We start from the raw sequence: 19881 nt of genomic DNA on the forward strand, positions 1-19881 counted from the left end.
AAAAAAAAAAAAAAAAAAAAAAAAACCTGTAGAAACAATACAATTCTAAATAGGAAATCAAGCATATACAAGTAAAAAAAACTACATATTAAAACTTATACAATAACATTAGAATGAAACTTGAAGTCTTAAATTATTAGAGAGCAAAGTAGATTTTAAAAAGAAATTAATAATTCAACCCAAAAAATGTGAAAAAATAAGCGACGGAAATAAATTATAAACAAAAGCAAAAAGTAATAAATAGAAAACAAACAGCTATAACATACAGGTGGGAAGAAAACCAAAGCCTGATGTCTAAAGAACCAATAAAAATGAGAAATCTTGAACAAGACTTGATTAGTCAAGAACAAAAGAAGATATATTTAACACATGAGAAAAATACCAGTCTCTCATTGGTTTCTGAACTGTAATCCAATCAAAAGTAATTTTTACCTATGAGAGAATCTCTCTTAATTCTCCAAAGGTAGAGCTGATGCTCTTAAAGCCATGGGCATCCTTGGTAACTCCCTGCTTTCCCTTCATAGAAAAGTCTAAACAATCCATCTGGATTGGTTTCTTGTTAAAATTGTTTCTAGTAATTCTTGAGCACAAATCTTTCATCATATGCCTTACTTACAGGTTGGCTGAATTATTCATAAAACCACAAAACTACTGGGGATAAATAATGAGCAACCGACCCATTTATGTGCTTTTCCTCATTCTAAGTGAATACAATTCTAACTAAACAAAAACAGACAGGGGATGAATGGCATTTTGAAACGCATGGATTTTGTGAAGTACACTCAACTGTTATATGGTATTAAACAAAGCTTTGAAAGGCAAAGTGGTCATTAAAATATTTTTTAAATTTTGCTAACCTTGTGTCAATTATGAACAAATGCTTCCAAATTTTACTTCCAAAAATTACCCAAGAAATCATGATTTGTATAGGTACAGACTTTGCCCTCCTCTTTAGGATTGGCCTCTTACATTGAATCAGCAGCTACCTCTTCCATGCTGTGATCAGCTCCTGTGCAAATGAACAGACAGGAGGTGGGGCTCACAGCAGGGAAAAAGTGAGATGACAGGTGACAGGGAATACCAGAAACATGGCCAACCTTCCCATATGTTTAAAGATAATTCATTTCCCCTCCTAAGTCCCTCACTCCATCTCTCAGATTCCCTATATAGCAAATTTCACTCCTTCCTCCTCTTCCCATTCTCTCATGCTGTTCTCCAGTGCAATGGGACTCAGTTTCCCACAATGCAAACCATCTCCAACCAAGAACAGGGCCACCCTTAAACAGTCACAGAACAGAGCCAGCCTCTGTCTTCCATTTATTGTTGCAACACATACCCCATGTTGTCTCTGTTCTTACCACCTCTAAGAACAAGTACAAACATTAAACATCATATTGCCCTCCTATGCTTATTTTTACATGTACAAAGTATCACCTACCTACTCACTTAGAATAGAAAATCATTGCAAAACATGGATTATGCACATGACTTATCTTCAAATAACAGCCTTTTATAAATTAATACTCTAGTAATTTCTAATAGCCTAACATTGTCTTTGCCCTGACTTAAGAGAGCTCACTTCTGCACTCAGGTGAGGACTAAATGCAGTCCTAGCTGGATGCCACAGAATAAGTCTGGATCCAAGGATTTTTCTCAATGACTTATCAACAGGGAAAGAGCATTTCATCTAACGAACAAGGAGCTGAATGAAATTCTGCAGAGCTCCCTAAATGCTAGGAGTGAATTGCCCTCCTAATCCTCATGGATACTAAATCCTGAACTCCTCAGAAACAAAATACAGAGCTCTTGAGGTTTTAGACAAGTGCTATTTTTTTGTCATGTTACTTAGTCTTTATTCTGATCCTCACAACAGCACCACGAAGTAGGCAACTGAGGTATTACTGTCCTCTCAAAGGGACTCAAGCAAGTTTCCTCCATTATTTGTCGGAAAACAGCAACAATAACAAAAAAGCATTTTAGGAAGTGAAATTTTGGACGCATGTTAAATTTATAAAGTCTTTTTACTTGATGAAACAAAATTGTTTCTTCATCAAAGAAAAATAAAACAGTACGGAACACATATATTATCTTCCAACAAAACAAAATAGCCTTTTAATATACCTCAGTACATTAATAACCTCTGTGTATTTTATATAAGACCAGTGAAATTGTGAAAACTTACCTGAAACATTTGTCTGACTTTTCTTCGGGGCAGATTAACATTCAGTTTATGCATCAGCTGATGTATCTCTTCAATATTCAACAAGCCATCACCATTTTTATCAGCCTCCTCAAAGGTCTGCTTCACCCATGTGCACAAAGGTCAAAGAAAACACGTGTGTTCTCATCAAAATTAAAAACCGTTGTCTCACAGAATACTCGCAAGGACATTTATCAGTACCAGGGAACTTGAGAAGAAGGTCTTTTGAGGAGGCCCTGCAACCCATAGGCTCTGATGAGCTACTAATAGTGATGACAACAATAACAATGACAACAAACCAGGAATGGAAGGGGAACATATAAAGGGGGCAAAGGGGTTCCCAGCTGGGTGCAGTGGCTCATGCCTGTAATCTCAGCACTTTGTGAGGCTGAGGCAAGTGGATCACCTGAGGTCAGCAGTTTGAGACCAGCCTGGCCAACATGGTGAAACCCTGTCTCTACTAAAAATACAAAAATTAGCCAGGCATGGTGGCGGGCGCCTGTAATCCCAGCTACTTGGGAGGCTGAGGCAGGAGAATCGCTTGAACCCAGGAGGCAGAGGTTGCAGTGAGCCAAGATTGCACTCCAGCCTAGGTGACAAGAGTGAAACTCCGTCTCAAAAGAAAAAAGGCGGGGGGTGGTTCCCTCCATTGGGAAATGAGAGTTAAACCAAATTATTCTGAACATCTTTAATTCAAACATTCCTACTCAATCTTATCCAAATTAAATATCAAATCTATTATTGCAAAAAACTATATTACTACCCTAAATGGTAGGAGTGAATTGCCCTCCTAATCCTCAAGGATACTAAAACCTCATGGATACTAAAAGCTACATTACTGGTTCTAATTCCACTCTAGCAAGACAATAACACCTTAATTCACACCTCCAATAGCAAACTCCATAAACATAAATATTTCTACCTGACTTTAAACGTTATCCCTTTTTGCTTTTCATTTTCTGATCAGTTTTTCTCAGTTATGCTGCCATGTTCATAACACAAATCTTGTGTCCCTATTAGTTCTCATTCACAAGGTTAGAGTTCTTCGTTTATGAGGCATACAGATGGCATGTAGCAGGAATGGCCCAGTATTACATCTCTCGAACATTTTCTGTTTAAGAATCTCTTTATGATGAAACCCCAAATATCATAAATACAAGGCTTATCTTCTCCTATGCCCTTTTACCTACTATCTTTTTACCTTCACAGTACCTCATGGTACATGATCTTTTCAATTCTCTTTTCACTGTCTCGCTCTGACATTTAGCAAATTAGACCATCTAGTTCAATCTCATCATTGTTCAGCTAAGGATATAAAATGAGAGGAGAGAGAGAAATCTGATAAGAATTCGTATGAGAACCAGGTTTCAACCCACGTCTTTTGTGCCTGATCTAGCACACACTTTGACACATAAGGTCAGTCTCTATACCACATTTATCTTCCTATTACTAGCTTTGCTAGTTCTCACCTAATCGGCCCAAATTTCTAAATCACGGGCAGGTAATGTGAAGTACAAGCGTAATGTACTAGGAGGTGCCCTCAAAGCTCAGGTATGAAATGAAGTGACTGAGAATAAGAAGCTGAGTTTAGATACAAAAGGTTTACATCATGTGAACTGAAATTTTAAAAGATCCTCAGTGGGAGAGCCTTGGGTTGCATTACATGGTGAGAAAGCAGACAAAATGGTAATAAATACAAGAATTGAAAATTCCCAGTTAACTTTTAGCAAAGGATTTTTTAAATGGATGATTCATAGTTGTTGAGGGGTAGATTACAAAAGGCAAGTACTGCGTGCATATTTAGAAAACCAATTAAACTTCTATGTTTGAAGGGTAACGGAGAGGAAAAGAATAAGGTGATAGATAGAAAGAAACCAGAGAATCAAAGTAAGCAAAAGGTATAGTTTTAAAAACCAAGAAATGGGAGAATGAATATATATCAGAGGAGAGGGCACAGCATATTTCCGTTTTCTATGTGATTCAAATTATGACTGTAGGAGATTATACCTCAGTAAGTATAAACAACTAGAAAAGTAAGGTATTATGTCTCCTAAAATTAAGTAGAGGATATTTTCAGATCGCCTTATTTCATATTTTGTAAACACCTTATTTCCTATTTTTTCCCTTTAAAACTTTAAAAATAACCAGCCCAGCTCTTTCTAGTTCAATTTTTCCTTATAGACTTGTCAGGACCTCATTTTATATGACCCCTGGAAGTTAAAGGGAGGTCCAGATCTGGGAGGAAAATAACTGAAGAACCAAAAGGGTGAAAAATTTGGCCCAATCACTAATAAGTGCCTGAGTCTCATTTTCTTCTGTTTTCAAGGCACGCAGCACCCACTTGGGGCTTTCGACTATAGACACTACTTTACGCCCCACAGAGTATATGGCTGGAGTTCAAAGAAGTGACAAACGGAGTCTGATGGCAGTACTATTTTTATCCTTTTAATCTATAATTCTTTATCAAAGCCTCTCAAAGTCTTCTCCAGAGAAGAGGCAGGGACAGCCAAACCCTGAGCATGCTTGTACTCTGCAGATACAAATATTTAGGATAAGCCTGTGTCTGCAAAGCCTTTAGCACCAACACAGAAACTGGCCTTGATTATTGGTTTAGGGAACTGGTAAAGTAAAAACAGAGGTGGAATCAAATCAAAAAATATACACTAGTCCTAATTCTACTGCTTACTTGGCCCTGTGGGTTACTCATATCACCTCTTGGAGCCTCCATTTCTTCACCTACAATGTCAAGGAGCACAACTTTTAACCTTGAAATCCCTTCCGACTCTAAGATTCCATAAATGAAAAAGCTATTCTTTCCAGTAATGGTCCACATAGTATACAACTCCAGGTAAAAATATCCTGATATCTTAAAGATGTTCTTCATAATTAAGATATGAGTGTCCAATAAAGCCCCGAATTAATAATTTATAGCCACACCATAATAATTTTAAAAAGAGAAACAGTCATTCCTCGGAGAAAATCTGGGTGAGACTGAATGCAAAGTAATGATCTAGGATTTTCTATCAAGAGACTGTAGGAGTATGTAAAGCATTGAATGATCCTATCTAGTACAGGGGAGAGCAAACTTTTCTGTAAAGGGTCTGATAGTGAATATTTTAAGTTTTGCAGGATATTTGCTCTCAGCTGCAACTATTCCACTCTGTCACTGTCATGAGAAAGCAGCCATACAGACATAAATGAATGAACGTGGTCGTGTTCCAATAAACCTTTATTTATGAACCCTGAAATTTTAATTTGAAGTAATTTTCACAGGTCACAAAATGTTTTTCTTTTGATTTTGTTTTTTAACCATTTAAAATCCATTCTTAGCTCAGGAGTCCAAACAAAAATCAGGAGTGGGCTAGATTTGCCCAGCTGTTTGAGGGGAAAGAATAACGTCTGGATTTATACATAACAGGCAGCCTAAAGCCTTCTGGAGGTAATAATTTTCCTCATGGGATCAAGAGATAAGGTGGGGAAAACATGAAGGAGAATGGTCTGATGGAGAAAAATGCTGAGCCTAAGTGCCAGAACCATCATCTTTGCATACAGATCTGCTGAGAATTCAGACTTTCATTTATCTGAATAGGAAAGCTAAAGATTTGCCACTCTTTATCTCTTTTTAGCAACGACAACAGTAGCTATTACTTGTAAAGTGGTTATTAGGTGCTAGGCAGTGTTCTAAGGACTGTATATAAATACTCAATTGATCTTAACACACTTCTGTATGGTAGACACTATCATTATGATCATCACCATGTTGCAGATGAAAGACTTGAAGGCAAAAGAACATAAGTAATTCATGCAAATTTGCACAGCACAGGCAGAGTGGGGGGTGGCAGAGTGGGGGGTGGACTGCAGGCAGTGCAGCACCAGGGTCTGATCCCTAATGACACTGGATTTCTTCTAGCAAGTATGAGTACTGCATCATGGCCATCACTCAACATGACCATACTGCAGAAATAAGTTATGCTCTAGACTGGATGGATTTTCTCATGCAGTCATTTAAGACTCATTATTCTCATGTTTCATTCACAGTTGAAATTTTCAGTCCTAAAGTGAAATCTAATAATGAACATCCCAAATCTCTTCTCTTCATTAATGTAGTTAAATGTTTGTCAAATTAAGGATGTAATCCCATTATTAAGATATTATCTAGGCCAGGTGCGGTGGCTCATGCCTGTAATCCCAGCACTTTACAAGGTGAGGCAGGCAGATCATGCAGTCAGCAGATCGAGACCATCCTGGCTAACACGGTGAAACCCCGTCTCTACTAAATATACAAAAAATTAGCCGGGCATGGTGGTGGGTGCCTGTAGTCCCAGCTACTCGGGAGGCTGGGGCAGGAGAATGGCATGAACCTGGGAGGCAGAGCTTGCAGTGAGCTGAGACTGTGCCACTGCTCTCCAGCCCAGGTGACAGAGCAAGACTCTGCCTCAAAAAAAAAAAAAAGGTATTATCTAAAACCCTATTAAAATTTGAGAAATCTGTATGAAAGTTATTCCCTGACTCAACATAACCTTTCTCATTTTTTACTTCAGCTTCCTCTTTACTATTCATTAAGTTATTATTTCCCTTTTATTCCTTCACTGACACAAAAATCACCTGCTCCCATATTTCTTATAAAATTGTTTCTCTGTGTAGCGCCACAGTACACCTGCTTTCTGGACAGCATATTTTCAGAATATGGAACCCACAGAATATGAAAACTTTCAAGTGCCAGTAAACGTGGACAATCAGGTTCAAAAAACTTTTGACCAACAAAGCAAAAAGACAATTTATGCCCATCTCTAACTCGTCTCTTTCAAGGATTATGAGAGAGGCTTCTATAAGTGACTTATGGCTCTGGAATGCTGTGAACTTATCCTAGTCAACTGGATGAGGCTAGAAGCTTCTGGATTTGGTTGCTTCCCCATGGCCACCACTCTTCCTTCTTCCTTGCTATACAACCTTGATTTTGTTCAGGTATCCAAAAGCCATGTGCTTTAATGATGAGTGGGAACTGGATGGGGGGAGGTAAATCTTGGTTTAATACAACTGTCCTCAAAGTATAGTCCTGGAGATCCCCATAAACATGAGGTTCCCCTCTTTTCCAACTGCATGTCTTGCGGCCAGATTTTATTCATGTGGTTCAATCAAAACAATATATCGCAACAGACGGAATGCAGAAGCAGATAAGAGAACCATGTGTACTACTGTCGGACATTAAAGAGATTTGTAAAACAGTGAAGCAATACTATTTTTCTAACGTGTTTTGCTTTGAAAAATACTCATTATAAAAATGTTAACATGCAACAGAGTTTATTATTATAAATAAACACATTTTATGCCTCGCATTTAATCTCTAATATGACAAGTATCAATAAATAGATCCTATGTAAACAAAAGCTCTTTAGAATCTTCGGGGTTTTTTGTTAGTTTTTTGTTTTAGAGACAGGGTCTTGCTCTGCTTTCCAAGCTATAGTGCAATGGTGTAAGCATAGCTTATCGCTGCCTCCAACTCCTGGGTTTAGGCAATCTTCCTACCTCAGCCTCCTGAGTAGACGGCACTACAGGCATGTGTCACCACACCTGGCTAATCTTTTTAATTTTTTGTATAAATGGGGTCTCACTATGTTGCCCAGACTGGTCTCAAACTCCTGGCCTCAAGTGGTCCTTCCACCTCAGCCTCCTAAAGTGCTGTGATTACAGCCAGGAGCCACTACACCCAGCCTAAGTCTTCAGTTTTTAAGAGTGAAAAAAAGGGAGAGATCAAAGTTTAATTATGTCTCCTGCAAGAGACTGGTTTAGGAATGAGGCAGCAATAGTAATTTTGGCCAATGATGGCAAGTTGTCTTTTGGGGGATTTCTGGGAAGTTTTTCTTTTCTCTTTAAAAAAAAAAAAGATTTGTGGCCGAGTGCAGTGGCTCACGCCTGTAATCCCAGCACTTTGGGAGGTGGAGGCAGGCAGATCATGAGGTCAGGAGATCAAGACCATCCTGGCTAACAGGGTGAAACCCTGTCTCTACTAAAAACACAAAAAAAAATTAGCCGGGCATGTTGGCAGGCACCTGTAGTCCCAGCTACTCAGGAGGCTGAGGAAGGAGAATCCCGTGAACCCAGGAGGCAGAGCTTGCAGTGAGCCGAGATTGTGCCATTGCACTCCAGCCTGGATGACAGAGCAAGACTCCGTCTCAAAAAACAAAGGTTTGTGAGAAGAAACTCTGCTACCTCTGTGCAGGGCTGTGTTTCGAGCTACTGCCTAAAGCTGCAGCAGCTCTCTCTGATCAAAGGGCAGTCAGCTGCAAGACCAAGCCAACGTGGTGAGAACGGCAGGACCTGGGTCTCCGATGACATCACTGAACCAGTGAATCAGCTGACCCTGGAACTGCCCCATCTCAGATCTCTTGTTTATGAGAAAATGAATATTCTTTGTTGTTTAAGGCATTGTTAGTATGGTTTCTGATACTTGTACCAGAAAACATTCAGTATTTTTGGACGGTTGTTTTTTATCAAATGTTAAAGAGTTCGAAATCAAACCAACAGACTTAAGCACAGAAAGTTAAATCCTGTTTGTGTTTTGTTCATTTCCGAATCCCAGTTGCCTTTATCTGCATGCTGTGAATATTGATGAAAACATCATGGTTCATCAACTCAGACTTTTCACACTGTCAGGATCCTTTCATGAGCTGAATTATTTCCATTCTTCTCCAACAATACTCTGGGTGAGGGATTATAGCTAGAGCAGCACAAATATATCACCAACTCCTGGGAAAAAAATTAGGGCACACATTCCAATGACAGCAAAGGAGTAGTGCTACTCCCTGCATGGTCAGAGACACCTGTATTTTAAGGCCATTCAAAATATGAAGAAGAGAACGAAAGCAGTCAACTACCCTAATACCCTCACTTTACAGATAAGGAAACTGAGGCCAGAAAGGCCTTGCTATATGCCCAGTCAATCCCAGCAAGAAGGATGCCTGCAGACCAACCCCATTAATCATTTATCTTGTCAGCACTACAGGACCACAAGCACGGGTTTAATCAAGAATGAGACTTAGGCCGGGCGCGGTGGCTCAAGCCTGTAATCCCAGCACTTTGGGAGAGGTCAGGAGATCGAGACCATCCTGGCTAACACAGTGAAACCCCGTCTCTACTAAAAAATACAAAAAAACTAGCCGGGCGAGGTGGCGGGCGCCTGTAGTCCCAGCTACTCGGGAGGCTGAGGCAGGAGAATGGCGTGAACCCGGGAGGCGGAGCTTGCAGTGAGCTGAGATCCGGCCACTGCACTCCAGACTGGGCGAGAGAGCGAGACTCCGTCTCAAAAAAAAAAAAAAAAAGAATGAGACTTAGATTCCAGTTTCTCAAGCAATTAAGACAGGGTAAATATTAGTAAGTAAAAAATAACTTCCCCTTTGTTATCAATCAGTTCAGTTTCCAAACTGTAAGTCAGAAAGAGAAAAAGCAGGAAGGAGCTCAGTGCCCAGTACCTAATTGCAACTCACAAAGTATTTGTTAAACTAAACTGACTTTATAACAAAGTAGGATTTTCTCTAATCCAAATCAGTGTTTTCCCAGTTACAGTTAATGAATACTCCTACCATTTAAAAGAGGCAATGATACTTAATGGGCACTTTCCCTCTCTTAGGAAACTTGAGGCTGTATTTGGAGACCTCTGATTGTGGAGCTAGATTCGGTCTCTTCAAAGAATTTTGCTCCTGAGTTCATACAAGCTTAAGTTTCCATACATTTTGAGTGTTCATTTATTTGGAGTGAGAGTCAGGAGGGGAGAGAAGGGTGTGAAGGGTAAAGAAAGAGAAAAGAAAATTATGGGAAAAATTAAAACATAGTCTAATCCTTACTTCACACATGCACACACGCATACACAGGGAGCAAGAGAGAGCTCAAAATAAAATTCTAGAAAGGATATTGGTCATGGGTCCTCTGCCTTTTGGCAAGGGAGTCTTCATCACTGATGCCAGCCATCAGGTACTTGAGGCCTGTGATCCAGGTGCGGGCCTCCTCGGGGTTGGAGGTGATGAGGTCCAGGGACTCCATGTGGTTGCCATGGTAGATGGTGAAGCAGCAGCTGGGGTCGAAGTTCCCCTCAGCTTGTCTGTGGAATATTTCAGACTGCCGGCCCTCAGTCACTTTGTAAATGGAATCAATAAGTACTGTGAGGAAAATGAGATACACACAGTTATAGAGCAGGCAGAGATACTTGTTTACATGCACTAAGAAACAAGAAAAGCAAAATCATTTTAAATATAAAAAATAAGAATGAGGCTGGGTGCTCATGCCTGTAATTCTAGCAGTTTTGGAGGTTGAGTCAGACAGATTGCCTGAGCTCAGGAGTTCAAGACCAGCCTGGGCAACATGGTGAAACCCCGTCTCTACTAAAATGCAAAGAAAATTAGCCGGGCTTGGTGGCGGGTGCCTGTAGTCCTAGCTACTCCGGAGGCTGAGGCAGGAGAATTGCTTGAACCTGGGAGGCAGAGGTTGCAGTGAGCCAAGATCGTGCCACGGAACTACAGCCTAGGTGACGGAGCAAGATTCCATCTCAAAAAAATAAATAAATAAATAAATAAATAAATAAATAAATAAGTATGAAAACCATCATTGCCTGCAAGTTGTGGTTTCAAGTTAAATGTGAAACCCAGGCCCTGTTGTTTCCTACTAGAAACCTTCTCTGCATAACACTTGTGCTGCCTGAGCTGTCTTGACAACATTCTCCTAAGGCAATAATTCAGGGTGTGTTGAAATTTGCAGTAAAAAAAAATAGATATGTCAACTGAAGCAAGAAGACTGGTAGAAAAGGTGGCAATGACTATGTCAAACTTATAGTTTACAGATTTGTAGAAAATATGCAAAGACCTAGAGAGTGGACTTTGGTGTTTTGCAACATGCATTAGAAGATCGTTAGAAAACTGAAAGGAAAAAGAATTTCTGACAATCAAATAGCCGAGCTACCTGGAATTGGCATTCCTAGAGAAAATGCCATGGGGCTAAGGTGGTGAAGGCAGAGCAGAGCTTGAAGAAGTAGAGAGGAACAAGGTGACACCCGAGGAGAGGCAGAAAGAGATACAGAAACATAAGACCCACTCCAGGGATGCTTATCAGGCCGCTTATGCTGGACTGGAAAGCTCAAGAGGGAGAATAATAGGAGATAAAACTGGAAAGGTAGACAATGGCTAGATTGTGGAGTGGCTGGAATCACAGAGATTAGCATTATTTAGGTAGCAGAGCAAATATGAAGGTTTGGATCACTGAAGCACAGGGCAAGAAGGATAATTTCAGACTAATAAATTATTTTTGGTCTGTGTGCTTGTTTATTTTTCAGTAGGAATCAGAAGTTTGAATATCCTATTGATTATTTATATACACCATCTACCCCTCACTTCTGCCTTAATGGCAGAGTACCAATTTTTTTCTGGTATCAACTCATTTCCCACATGACTCACAGGGAAATGAGCCTATCCTCAGCCCAAGGTTCTGCCACCTTTATACTCTAGGGCCTGTATCAGTGGTCCCCAGGTTCTCAGGCCTTCAACCTTGGACTTGGAATTATACCATCATCTCCCCTGCTTCTCAGGCCTTTGGACTCAAACTGAGCTACACCACCAGCTTTCCTGGTTCTCCAGCTTGCAGATGGCCTATCATGTGACTTCTTGGCCTTCATAATCACATGAGCCAATTCTCCTAAGTCCTCTCTCAAACATCTATCTATTTATCTATCTATCCTATTGATTGTGTTTCTCTAGGGAAAGTTGACTAACATAGTGTGGGGGAAAGCAGCTTTAAGTAGGAGTCACATCAACACTTCTTTACTTGATAAATTTAAATGGTGTTGTTAATTCATTAATCACTTAATAGTGTTCAGAATATGGTAATACATTTTAAAGCCCATTAGCTTTATGATGTCTCTCACCTTTTATAGGAATGTAAAACATCTCAGGCTGTAAAACCATATATTCTAACTAAAATATATATATATAGTCTTCAACACAGGGGAAGTATTAGCATTTACGGTATTCATGGACAAGAAAACTTTTATGGATTTAAATTCCCCAAAGATGGTCATTATTCTGCCTCTCAATATCCAAAATCAACTAACTCCAAACTTACAAAAGTATAAAACTTCCACAGATCTGAAGCTTCAAGAGCCCACTCGGTACAACCCGTGTATTACTATGTCAAGGCAAGCAAATAATTCAAAGATTAGTTTTACTTTTCGCCTTCTCGCTCTTCCTGGAGGGTCGCCATCGGAGACGCGTCCGGTGCTCATCCAGGTAAAAGAGGCGAACAAGCCCTTTGCTTCCACGTTTCAGCTTGATCATCTGTGTCCCGGACTGCATCACACTCATGCATCTTTCAACTGCAAAAGAAATCAGAGTGTATCCAGCTATCACACAATGCACAGGCATACCTGTGTCCAGGTTTTACAGTCAAATAAAACCTCTGATTCACCTGCAAAGACTCCAAAGACCAGAACAAATTTGGTAGAGGTAATCTGAAAAGTTAGTTGTTAAGGAATTGATTCAGTAGGCTTAAGCCAGTAAAAAGTCTTACCAACAGGAAACAAAAAAAAAATCTACTTCCAGGTAAATAATGCATTACTTCATAGGGCTATCTTCTGTTCTGTTTTTTGGTATGAGACTTATGACCACTTGATACTTGGATTTATGTTCTTAAAGTAAGTTCTCAGACATGGTAAGTCTTGTGAGTTTTTATACAGCCAATTATAAAAGTATCTTATAATAATGCTTTAAATGCAATCAACAGAAACAAGATTGGCAAAATGCTGACTATTGTTGAAACTGGATAATGATTACATATGAATTCATGTCATATATTTGTGATGTTTGAAAATAGCTAAATAAATTTTTGTAAATGTAATCAGAAAAAAATCAAGTTTTCACAGTTGACCATAAAACACTTGCTGATGCATTAAACTGCTAAGATAACCCATCTAGAGGAATAACCTGGTGAAAGAATCCAAATCACTTATAGTCCAAGTTAAAGCTGTCATTTAAATCCACTCTGCTTTGAGATGAACATTGCTGGATATAGGAATCTGTTATTTTTGCCTGTTTCCCTTTGTTTAGTAATGGTGCCCCAATTTTTCCTTTAGAAACATTCCTCTACCATTTTGTGTGCCTTTGATGGCCTGCCAATCACCCCAGTGAAAGAGTAGACACACCTGACTTAAGCTTGGAGCAAATCTGACTGCCTCCCAAGAACATAAATCCTGAGCAGATCATTGCTTGAAAACAGAACTGAGCCATTCAACAACTGAGATACTCCTAGTTGGCCACAATAAGACATGACAGTTGTCACAAATCTTATTCTTCCTAAGACTAACAAATTATCCCATTTCCCCCTTGATTCTGCAAGTTATCCAGTACCCTTCTAAATACTTTTTTATTATATCACCCAGAAATAGCTTTTGTTTCACAAAGATTAAAACTAATATACAGGCTTATGTATAAACCATTAGAGTACTCAAAATACCTAGTTCTGAGTACCTACCTTATCAAGCAGTATGCTGTTAGAAACAACAGATAAAAGAAACACAATAAACAAACCTCAGCAACATTAGACTTCAGCTTTTTTAGCAAATATTTTATCTTTATTAGGAAAGACAATCTCATCCAACAGCTTAACATTGTATGCATAGGGTACCCACTAAAGATAATTTCAACATAACCAATCTTCACAATTTACTCCATGAAGTCTTTCCTTCCCTCAAAGAAATCAAGGAGGAACTGCAAAAAATTAAGTATAGTTTCAGGATTTGACACTACAAAGAAGGTGAAGTATAGGTTGCTTTTACTCATTTTATCTGACATATCAAATACTCAAATAACAAAAATATTACTTAAGAAGGCCGGGCTCTGTGGCTCATGACTGTAATCCCAGCACTTTGGGAGGCCAAGGCGGGTGGATCACCTGAGGTCAGGAGCTTGAGACCAGCCTGACCAACATGGTAAAACTCCATCTCTACTAAAAATAAAAAAAATCAGCCGGGCATGGTGGCGGGCGCCTGTAATCCTAGGTACTTGGGAGGTTAAGGCAGGAGAATCGCTTGAACCTGGGAGAAGGAGGTTGCAGTGAGCTGAGATCACACCATTGCACTCCAGCCTGGGTGACAAGAGCAAAACTTGGTCTCAAAAAAAAAAAAAAATACTTAAGAAAATAAGCACACAAACTTAACATGCTTACTTTAAAGCACAGAACAAAAGTTGAGATTTCGTTTCACATAAATTAGTATATTCGGTCACTGAGCATCATTCTTTTAGGCAATGAAAGCTACATATTTGAATTCTTGGCAGCCACATTAACCATCTCACACAAGGAATTAAAGGGTCAAGATAAAACCACCAAATCAAACCAACCAAGCCAAAATTCCCAGAAAAGCCTATTAGAATTTCACTGACCACTGACAATAGATCACATCAATAAACAGATGTTTATAGACCAACTCCCTGTTCCAGGCACAAGATTATTTCATGAAGTGAAGCAAAGAACAAGGAGACTTTCTGTTTGACCTTAAAGAGTGTGAATTTTAAGAGAACAGAACATCTATGAAGGATATTTATTAATGACAATTCAGAGCTGTGGTGAAGAATACAGTCTGGTTCCAGCTTGGGACAGAATTCCAGATCTGCCACTTACTAGCTGTATGTAGTCACACAGCTAGTAACTCATTTCCTTATCTAAAACACGGGAATAATTATCTACTTCCTGAATTGAGGTAAGGATTGAATGAGTCAATTCATGTAAAGTACTGAAAACAGTAGCTGGCACATCCTAAACACTAAAAATGGTAGCTGTTTGTAACAGACTGAATGTGTCTTGTCCCCAAAGTCCTAACCCTCAGTGTGGTGGTATTTGGAGATGGGTCTTTTGAGTGGTAATTAGAAACAGATGAGGTCATGCAAGTGGGGCACCATGATATCTCTCTCTCTACTCTCTCTTTCTCTCTCTCTCTCCTCTCCCCCATATGAAGATACAGCAAGAAGGTAGCCACCTATAAGCCAGGAAAACAGCCCTCACCAGGAAATGAATCTGTTGGGACTTTGATCTTAGACTTTTCAGCATCCAGCATTGTGAGAAATAAATGTCTGCTGTTTAAGCTACCCAGTCTGTGGTATTTTGTTACAGTAATTCAAGCTGACTAAGACACTATTATAGTTTTATTGTTATTGAAATAGTTAAAAATAAATGCCCAGTCAGAAGTAAATACAGAAATACTACGGGAGGCCAAAGAAAAAGAGAATAGAGTAGGCTGGAATGGGGAGAAATGTAGTAATAAGACACCATCAATGAAGACTTGGGGATAGGAAAGGGTATGAGTAAAGTATGATCAGAGAAAAGAGAAAAGATGAGCCTCTATCTTTGGAAGAGCGACTCAAAATGGAACTGACAGAATGTATGATTCCATGAGCTAGATAGAACTAGGTTGTGGGGGGACTGGGGATGCTGGTTAAGATTTTGATCCACTGGCAATGAGAGGCTCACTAGATATATCTGTGCAAAGGATTGGTAGGCTAAAAAATATAATTTAGGAAGATGTTTCCTTGGGAAGAGAGAATAAAATAAATTGTTTAAGCCAGAGTGGAAAACCGAGTTAACTATATTATCAGAGACCTAACAGCAAGGACTGACTACGTATCTGACACAGGGTCCTCTGCTTTGTTCACAATCCCTTTCTCTCTCAGCTCCTTTTCCTTTCCCTGAAATGGAACTGCCATGGCTATAACAGCTCAACATTTTAACAGGAACAGTGTATCTGTACATTGTTTTAGCATAAAATCATATAAATCATATAATACGATTTCTATGAGACCCTAAATCTGAAACAATATGCATCTTAAATTGTTTATGTAGCTGCTTTATGCTTTCTACCTGATTGCTCCCTATCACATAGAAAAGCCATCTGGATAGAGGTAAATTGAAAAATCAAGTCCACTGAAATCTCAAGAGTCTTCTAACTTACTTTTCCCTTCCCCAAACAAGACAGTTGACAATCCCTTGTAATTATAAAGCTAACCAGAGATGAAGCACGCTCAGTAACTCTTTGCAACTCATTCCAGTGGGTAAAAGTCACCAACAATACAGACAAACTATTCTTCCAGTCTCATCTAGATCATTCACATATCAGCACAAGCCAATTTCTTTCTAGTCTGCCTCCGACAGAAATGATTAACAGCAGTTACCACACCTAAAAATCACTGTCCACCCATGCTCTATTGGTAGACTCCATAAAAGAGAATAAGAATGACTTTGCCCACAGGTAAACAAGGGAAGAGTTCTAGTGACTTAGAATGATTTAACTTCATCACACACATTTCCAGTGCTGAAGTTTCTCTGAGAAAAATCTGCAAATGCAGGTGACAAATTCCAGCAGCCGCCAATATGTGCACTATCCATTTGATTCTACATTCTCCCTTAATATAGCTAAAAATTAAGTTTATTTGGATACAATATGGCAACATCCAAGAATATTAAGGGAGAAACACCTACCAGTCCATCACATAGTGTTATGCTCTAGACCTTCACATGTATACAAATGTGTTGCACTGGTTGAAATTGTGATATTTAAGCCATTTGGCACTCTGCTTTTTTCATTTGTATTATAACAGCTTTCCACGTTTCTACGGAGTCTTAATAATTATCATTTTAATGGCTGCCTAACAGACTAGGATAAATATTTAAAGAGCAGAAGAGATGAGTCGAAGACTATATTCCTAACTTTATTACATAACTAGAGTTTTAAAACTCTTAATAGAGTCCCATCAATAAAAGAAAAGGCATAATAATGTGGTCTACGAGGTCTTTAAGAATTCAACTTTTTAAAAGAATTAAATCAATCCTTTCTGCCACAAGCAGTTTAATATAAGTAAATTTCCTTAGGGGCTATAAGATCACTAAATCCCTCAAGCAGAAAATGCTGTAAAAAATATATATACTTCAGATATGAAGTAACATATTAACATCATTTATGTTATATATGTGTATATCACTTGGCTATATACACATATGATAATACTTATATACGTATATATGATTAGTATATGTCATTTGGATATACATATACACATATATGATTACTATACATCATTTGGAGGAAGGTTTCCAAGATTTCAACCAAGTATATATGACATCTAAGAAGGTTTAATTCTTCAAATTATGTTTGAATCAGAAATAATCACATTCTGTTAGGAAGGTCATACATGCCACATGATACTGATTTTTGTTTTTTTACAGCTTTACTGAGGTGTCGTTGATATGCAATAAAATTCAACTGTTTTAAATGTACAATTCACTGGCTTTAGTTTATTTCCAGAGTTGTGTGACAGTCTAATCATACAACGTTTCCATTATCCTTCATGCCCATTTACAGTCACTCCCCATTTTTATCACAGTCCTGGACAACCACTGACCTACTTTCTATCTCAATAAATGGGCCTTTCCTGGATAGTTCATATAAATAAAATCATATCATATGTAGTTTTTTGTGCTTGGCTTTTCACTTCGCATAATGTTTTTGAGTTTTCTATGCTGACTATGTTGTTTCTTCTTTTCATTCCTCCAGCCCCGCCACATCATGCCAAACTCTTCCACTGGCACTTCGGGTAAAAATTATCCTGAATAGAAGACAGGTTGAGTAAAATAAACAACGGAGTACTATGTAAGTGTAAAAGATAATGAGGAAGATCCCTATGAACTGATATGGAGTAACTTCCAGGACGTTTCAATAAGAAAACGTATGAATAGGCATATATAGTATGATATCTTTTGTGTAAGAAAAGAATGGGAAATTTTTTAAATATACAAATATCTGCTTATCATTACAAAAAGAAACCCAAGAAGGATAAATCGGAAAACAATGGCCCTTGTTACCTATAAGAATGAGAGAAAATCGAGTAGAAAGGATAAGAAAGGGAATGACACCACTCTTAGTATCCCACATACTTAAAATTAAATCAGTAAGAATGGGAAGGGGAACAAAACAGAAAATAACACAGTCTTGCATCTCTTCAGGGCAAGGATGCATTCTGAGAAATGTGTCATTAGGGAAGTCTGTCATTGTGTGAACATCATAGAGTGTATTTACACAGACCTAGATTGCACAGCTTATTGCACATTTAGGCTGTATGGTATAAGCTACAGCTCCTAGGCTACAAACCTGTACAACATGCTACCGTGCTGAATACTATAGGCAATTGTAACACAATGGTAAGTATTTGTGTATCTAAACATAGAAAAGCTACAATAAAAATACGGTATTATAATTTCATGGGAACCACTGTCATATATGTGGTCCATTATTTACTGAAATGTCATGTGGCACAAGATTATAAATGTATAAACAGAAAGTAACCTACACACACACACATACATATTTGTGCATATGTATATTTGCATGTTTGTATATATGTGTATGTTTTTATTTACCTGCATATATGTATTTCCTTGTTCTAGCCTTTGAAAGGACCAACAGGCAAAATCACTTCTAGCAGTAATACGCACACTTGGTGCCCTGATCATTCTTTGCTACAAAAGACACTTTGAGACAGATTTTCACATACAGAGTCATGGCCATACACCGAGATTAGGGTCATATAAGAATATCATTTGCACTCTTTTGTGAACACATCTATTCTGGGACACTGATCACTAAACTGTGAATTAGCGGGCACAAAAACAACAACAACAACAACAACAAAGCCCAGGTCCTTTGCAAGACAATCTTTTCAGTAAAAAGGTACATGAAAAATGTGAACTGATTTCCTGCCAGCTTCCACAGATTAGAGTAAATCTGAGTAACTGAAAGAGATTAGCTTCTGAAAACAATTTCATTTCTATGTGGAAAAAGTGCAAAATGATGCAGGTAATGTTTGTCAAAAAGTGAGGAAAGGGAGATTTCCTAAAACCATCAGGACAGAAGTGAAGGGTATATTCGTTTAATTCTCAGCACCAACCCAACACTTATTTTGGGACTTGGTACACAGCAGGTGCTGAGAGATCTAGTTTACAGCACAGCAGCTTGATAACAGCGTCTGCCCACAGTTTTGTGGGCACAAAGAAGGGAGCAAACAGAGTTCTGGTCTGGGCTCTGTCACTGGCTGTGTGAACTTCAGAAGGTAACTGAATACCCTACTTTCCTCAACCTAAAAAGGCATTTTTCTCTATATTCTGTGAGTTTATAAAACAGCTGATATAGCTTTCATAAATGTTATTTTATCTTTCAATGAGAAAAAATTCCAGTTCTTTTGAAAGCCTTTTAGAATAATTTTAAAGAAAAAACTGATTAACATCTGGATGTCTTACCACAGAGAAGATTTTTTTTAAATGATCTCCATATAAAATATAACTGCTTGTCTGGGTGCTTTGGCTCACACCTGTAATCCCCAGCACTTTAGAAGGCCAAAGCAAAAGGATCACTTGTGCCCATGAGTTCAAGAAGAGCCAGGGCCACATAGGGAGACCTGGTCTCTACAAAAAAATTTAAAAATTAGCCAGGTCTGGTGGCACAAACCTAGAGTCCCAGCTACTCAGGAGGCTAAGACAAGAGGCCAGGAGGTTGAGGCTGTGGTGAGCTGTGATTGCACGATTGCACTCTGGTCTAGGAGATAGAGCAAGACCCTGGTCTCAATCAATCAACCAATAAAATATTAAGTAAAGCCATTCCCTGT

The 19881-nt window shown here is 38.7% G+C and overlaps 1 protein-coding gene across 3 annotated transcripts in view; it reads right to left on the reverse strand.

The window, feature by feature from the left end:
• PLCH1 (phospholipase C, eta 1) overlaps positions 1 to 19881 on the reverse strand; it is a 266327-nt gene that overhangs the window by 92223 nt on the left and 154223 nt on the right. For all 3 annotated transcript variants that reach the window (XM_011958994.1, XM_011958995.1, XM_011958996.1), the window contains 3 exons: positions 12408 to 12554; positions 10110 to 10353; positions 2183 to 2312 (listed from right to left, as the gene is read on the reverse strand). In XM_011958994.1, the coding sequence (XP_011814384.1) occupies positions 2183 to 2312; positions 10110 to 10353; positions 12408 to 12554 (521 nt within the window). The remainder of the gene's footprint in view (positions 1 to 2182; positions 2313 to 10109; positions 10354 to 12407; positions 12555 to 19881) is intronic.

The sequence above is a fragment of the Colobus angolensis genome, unplaced genomic scaffold, assembly GCF_000951035.1.
Source record: "Colobus angolensis palliatus isolate OR3802 unplaced genomic scaffold, Cang.pa_1.0 Scaffold48, whole genome shotgun sequence".
Classification (NCBI taxonomy): domain Eukaryota; kingdom Metazoa; phylum Chordata; class Mammalia; order Primates; family Cercopithecidae; genus Colobus; species Colobus angolensis.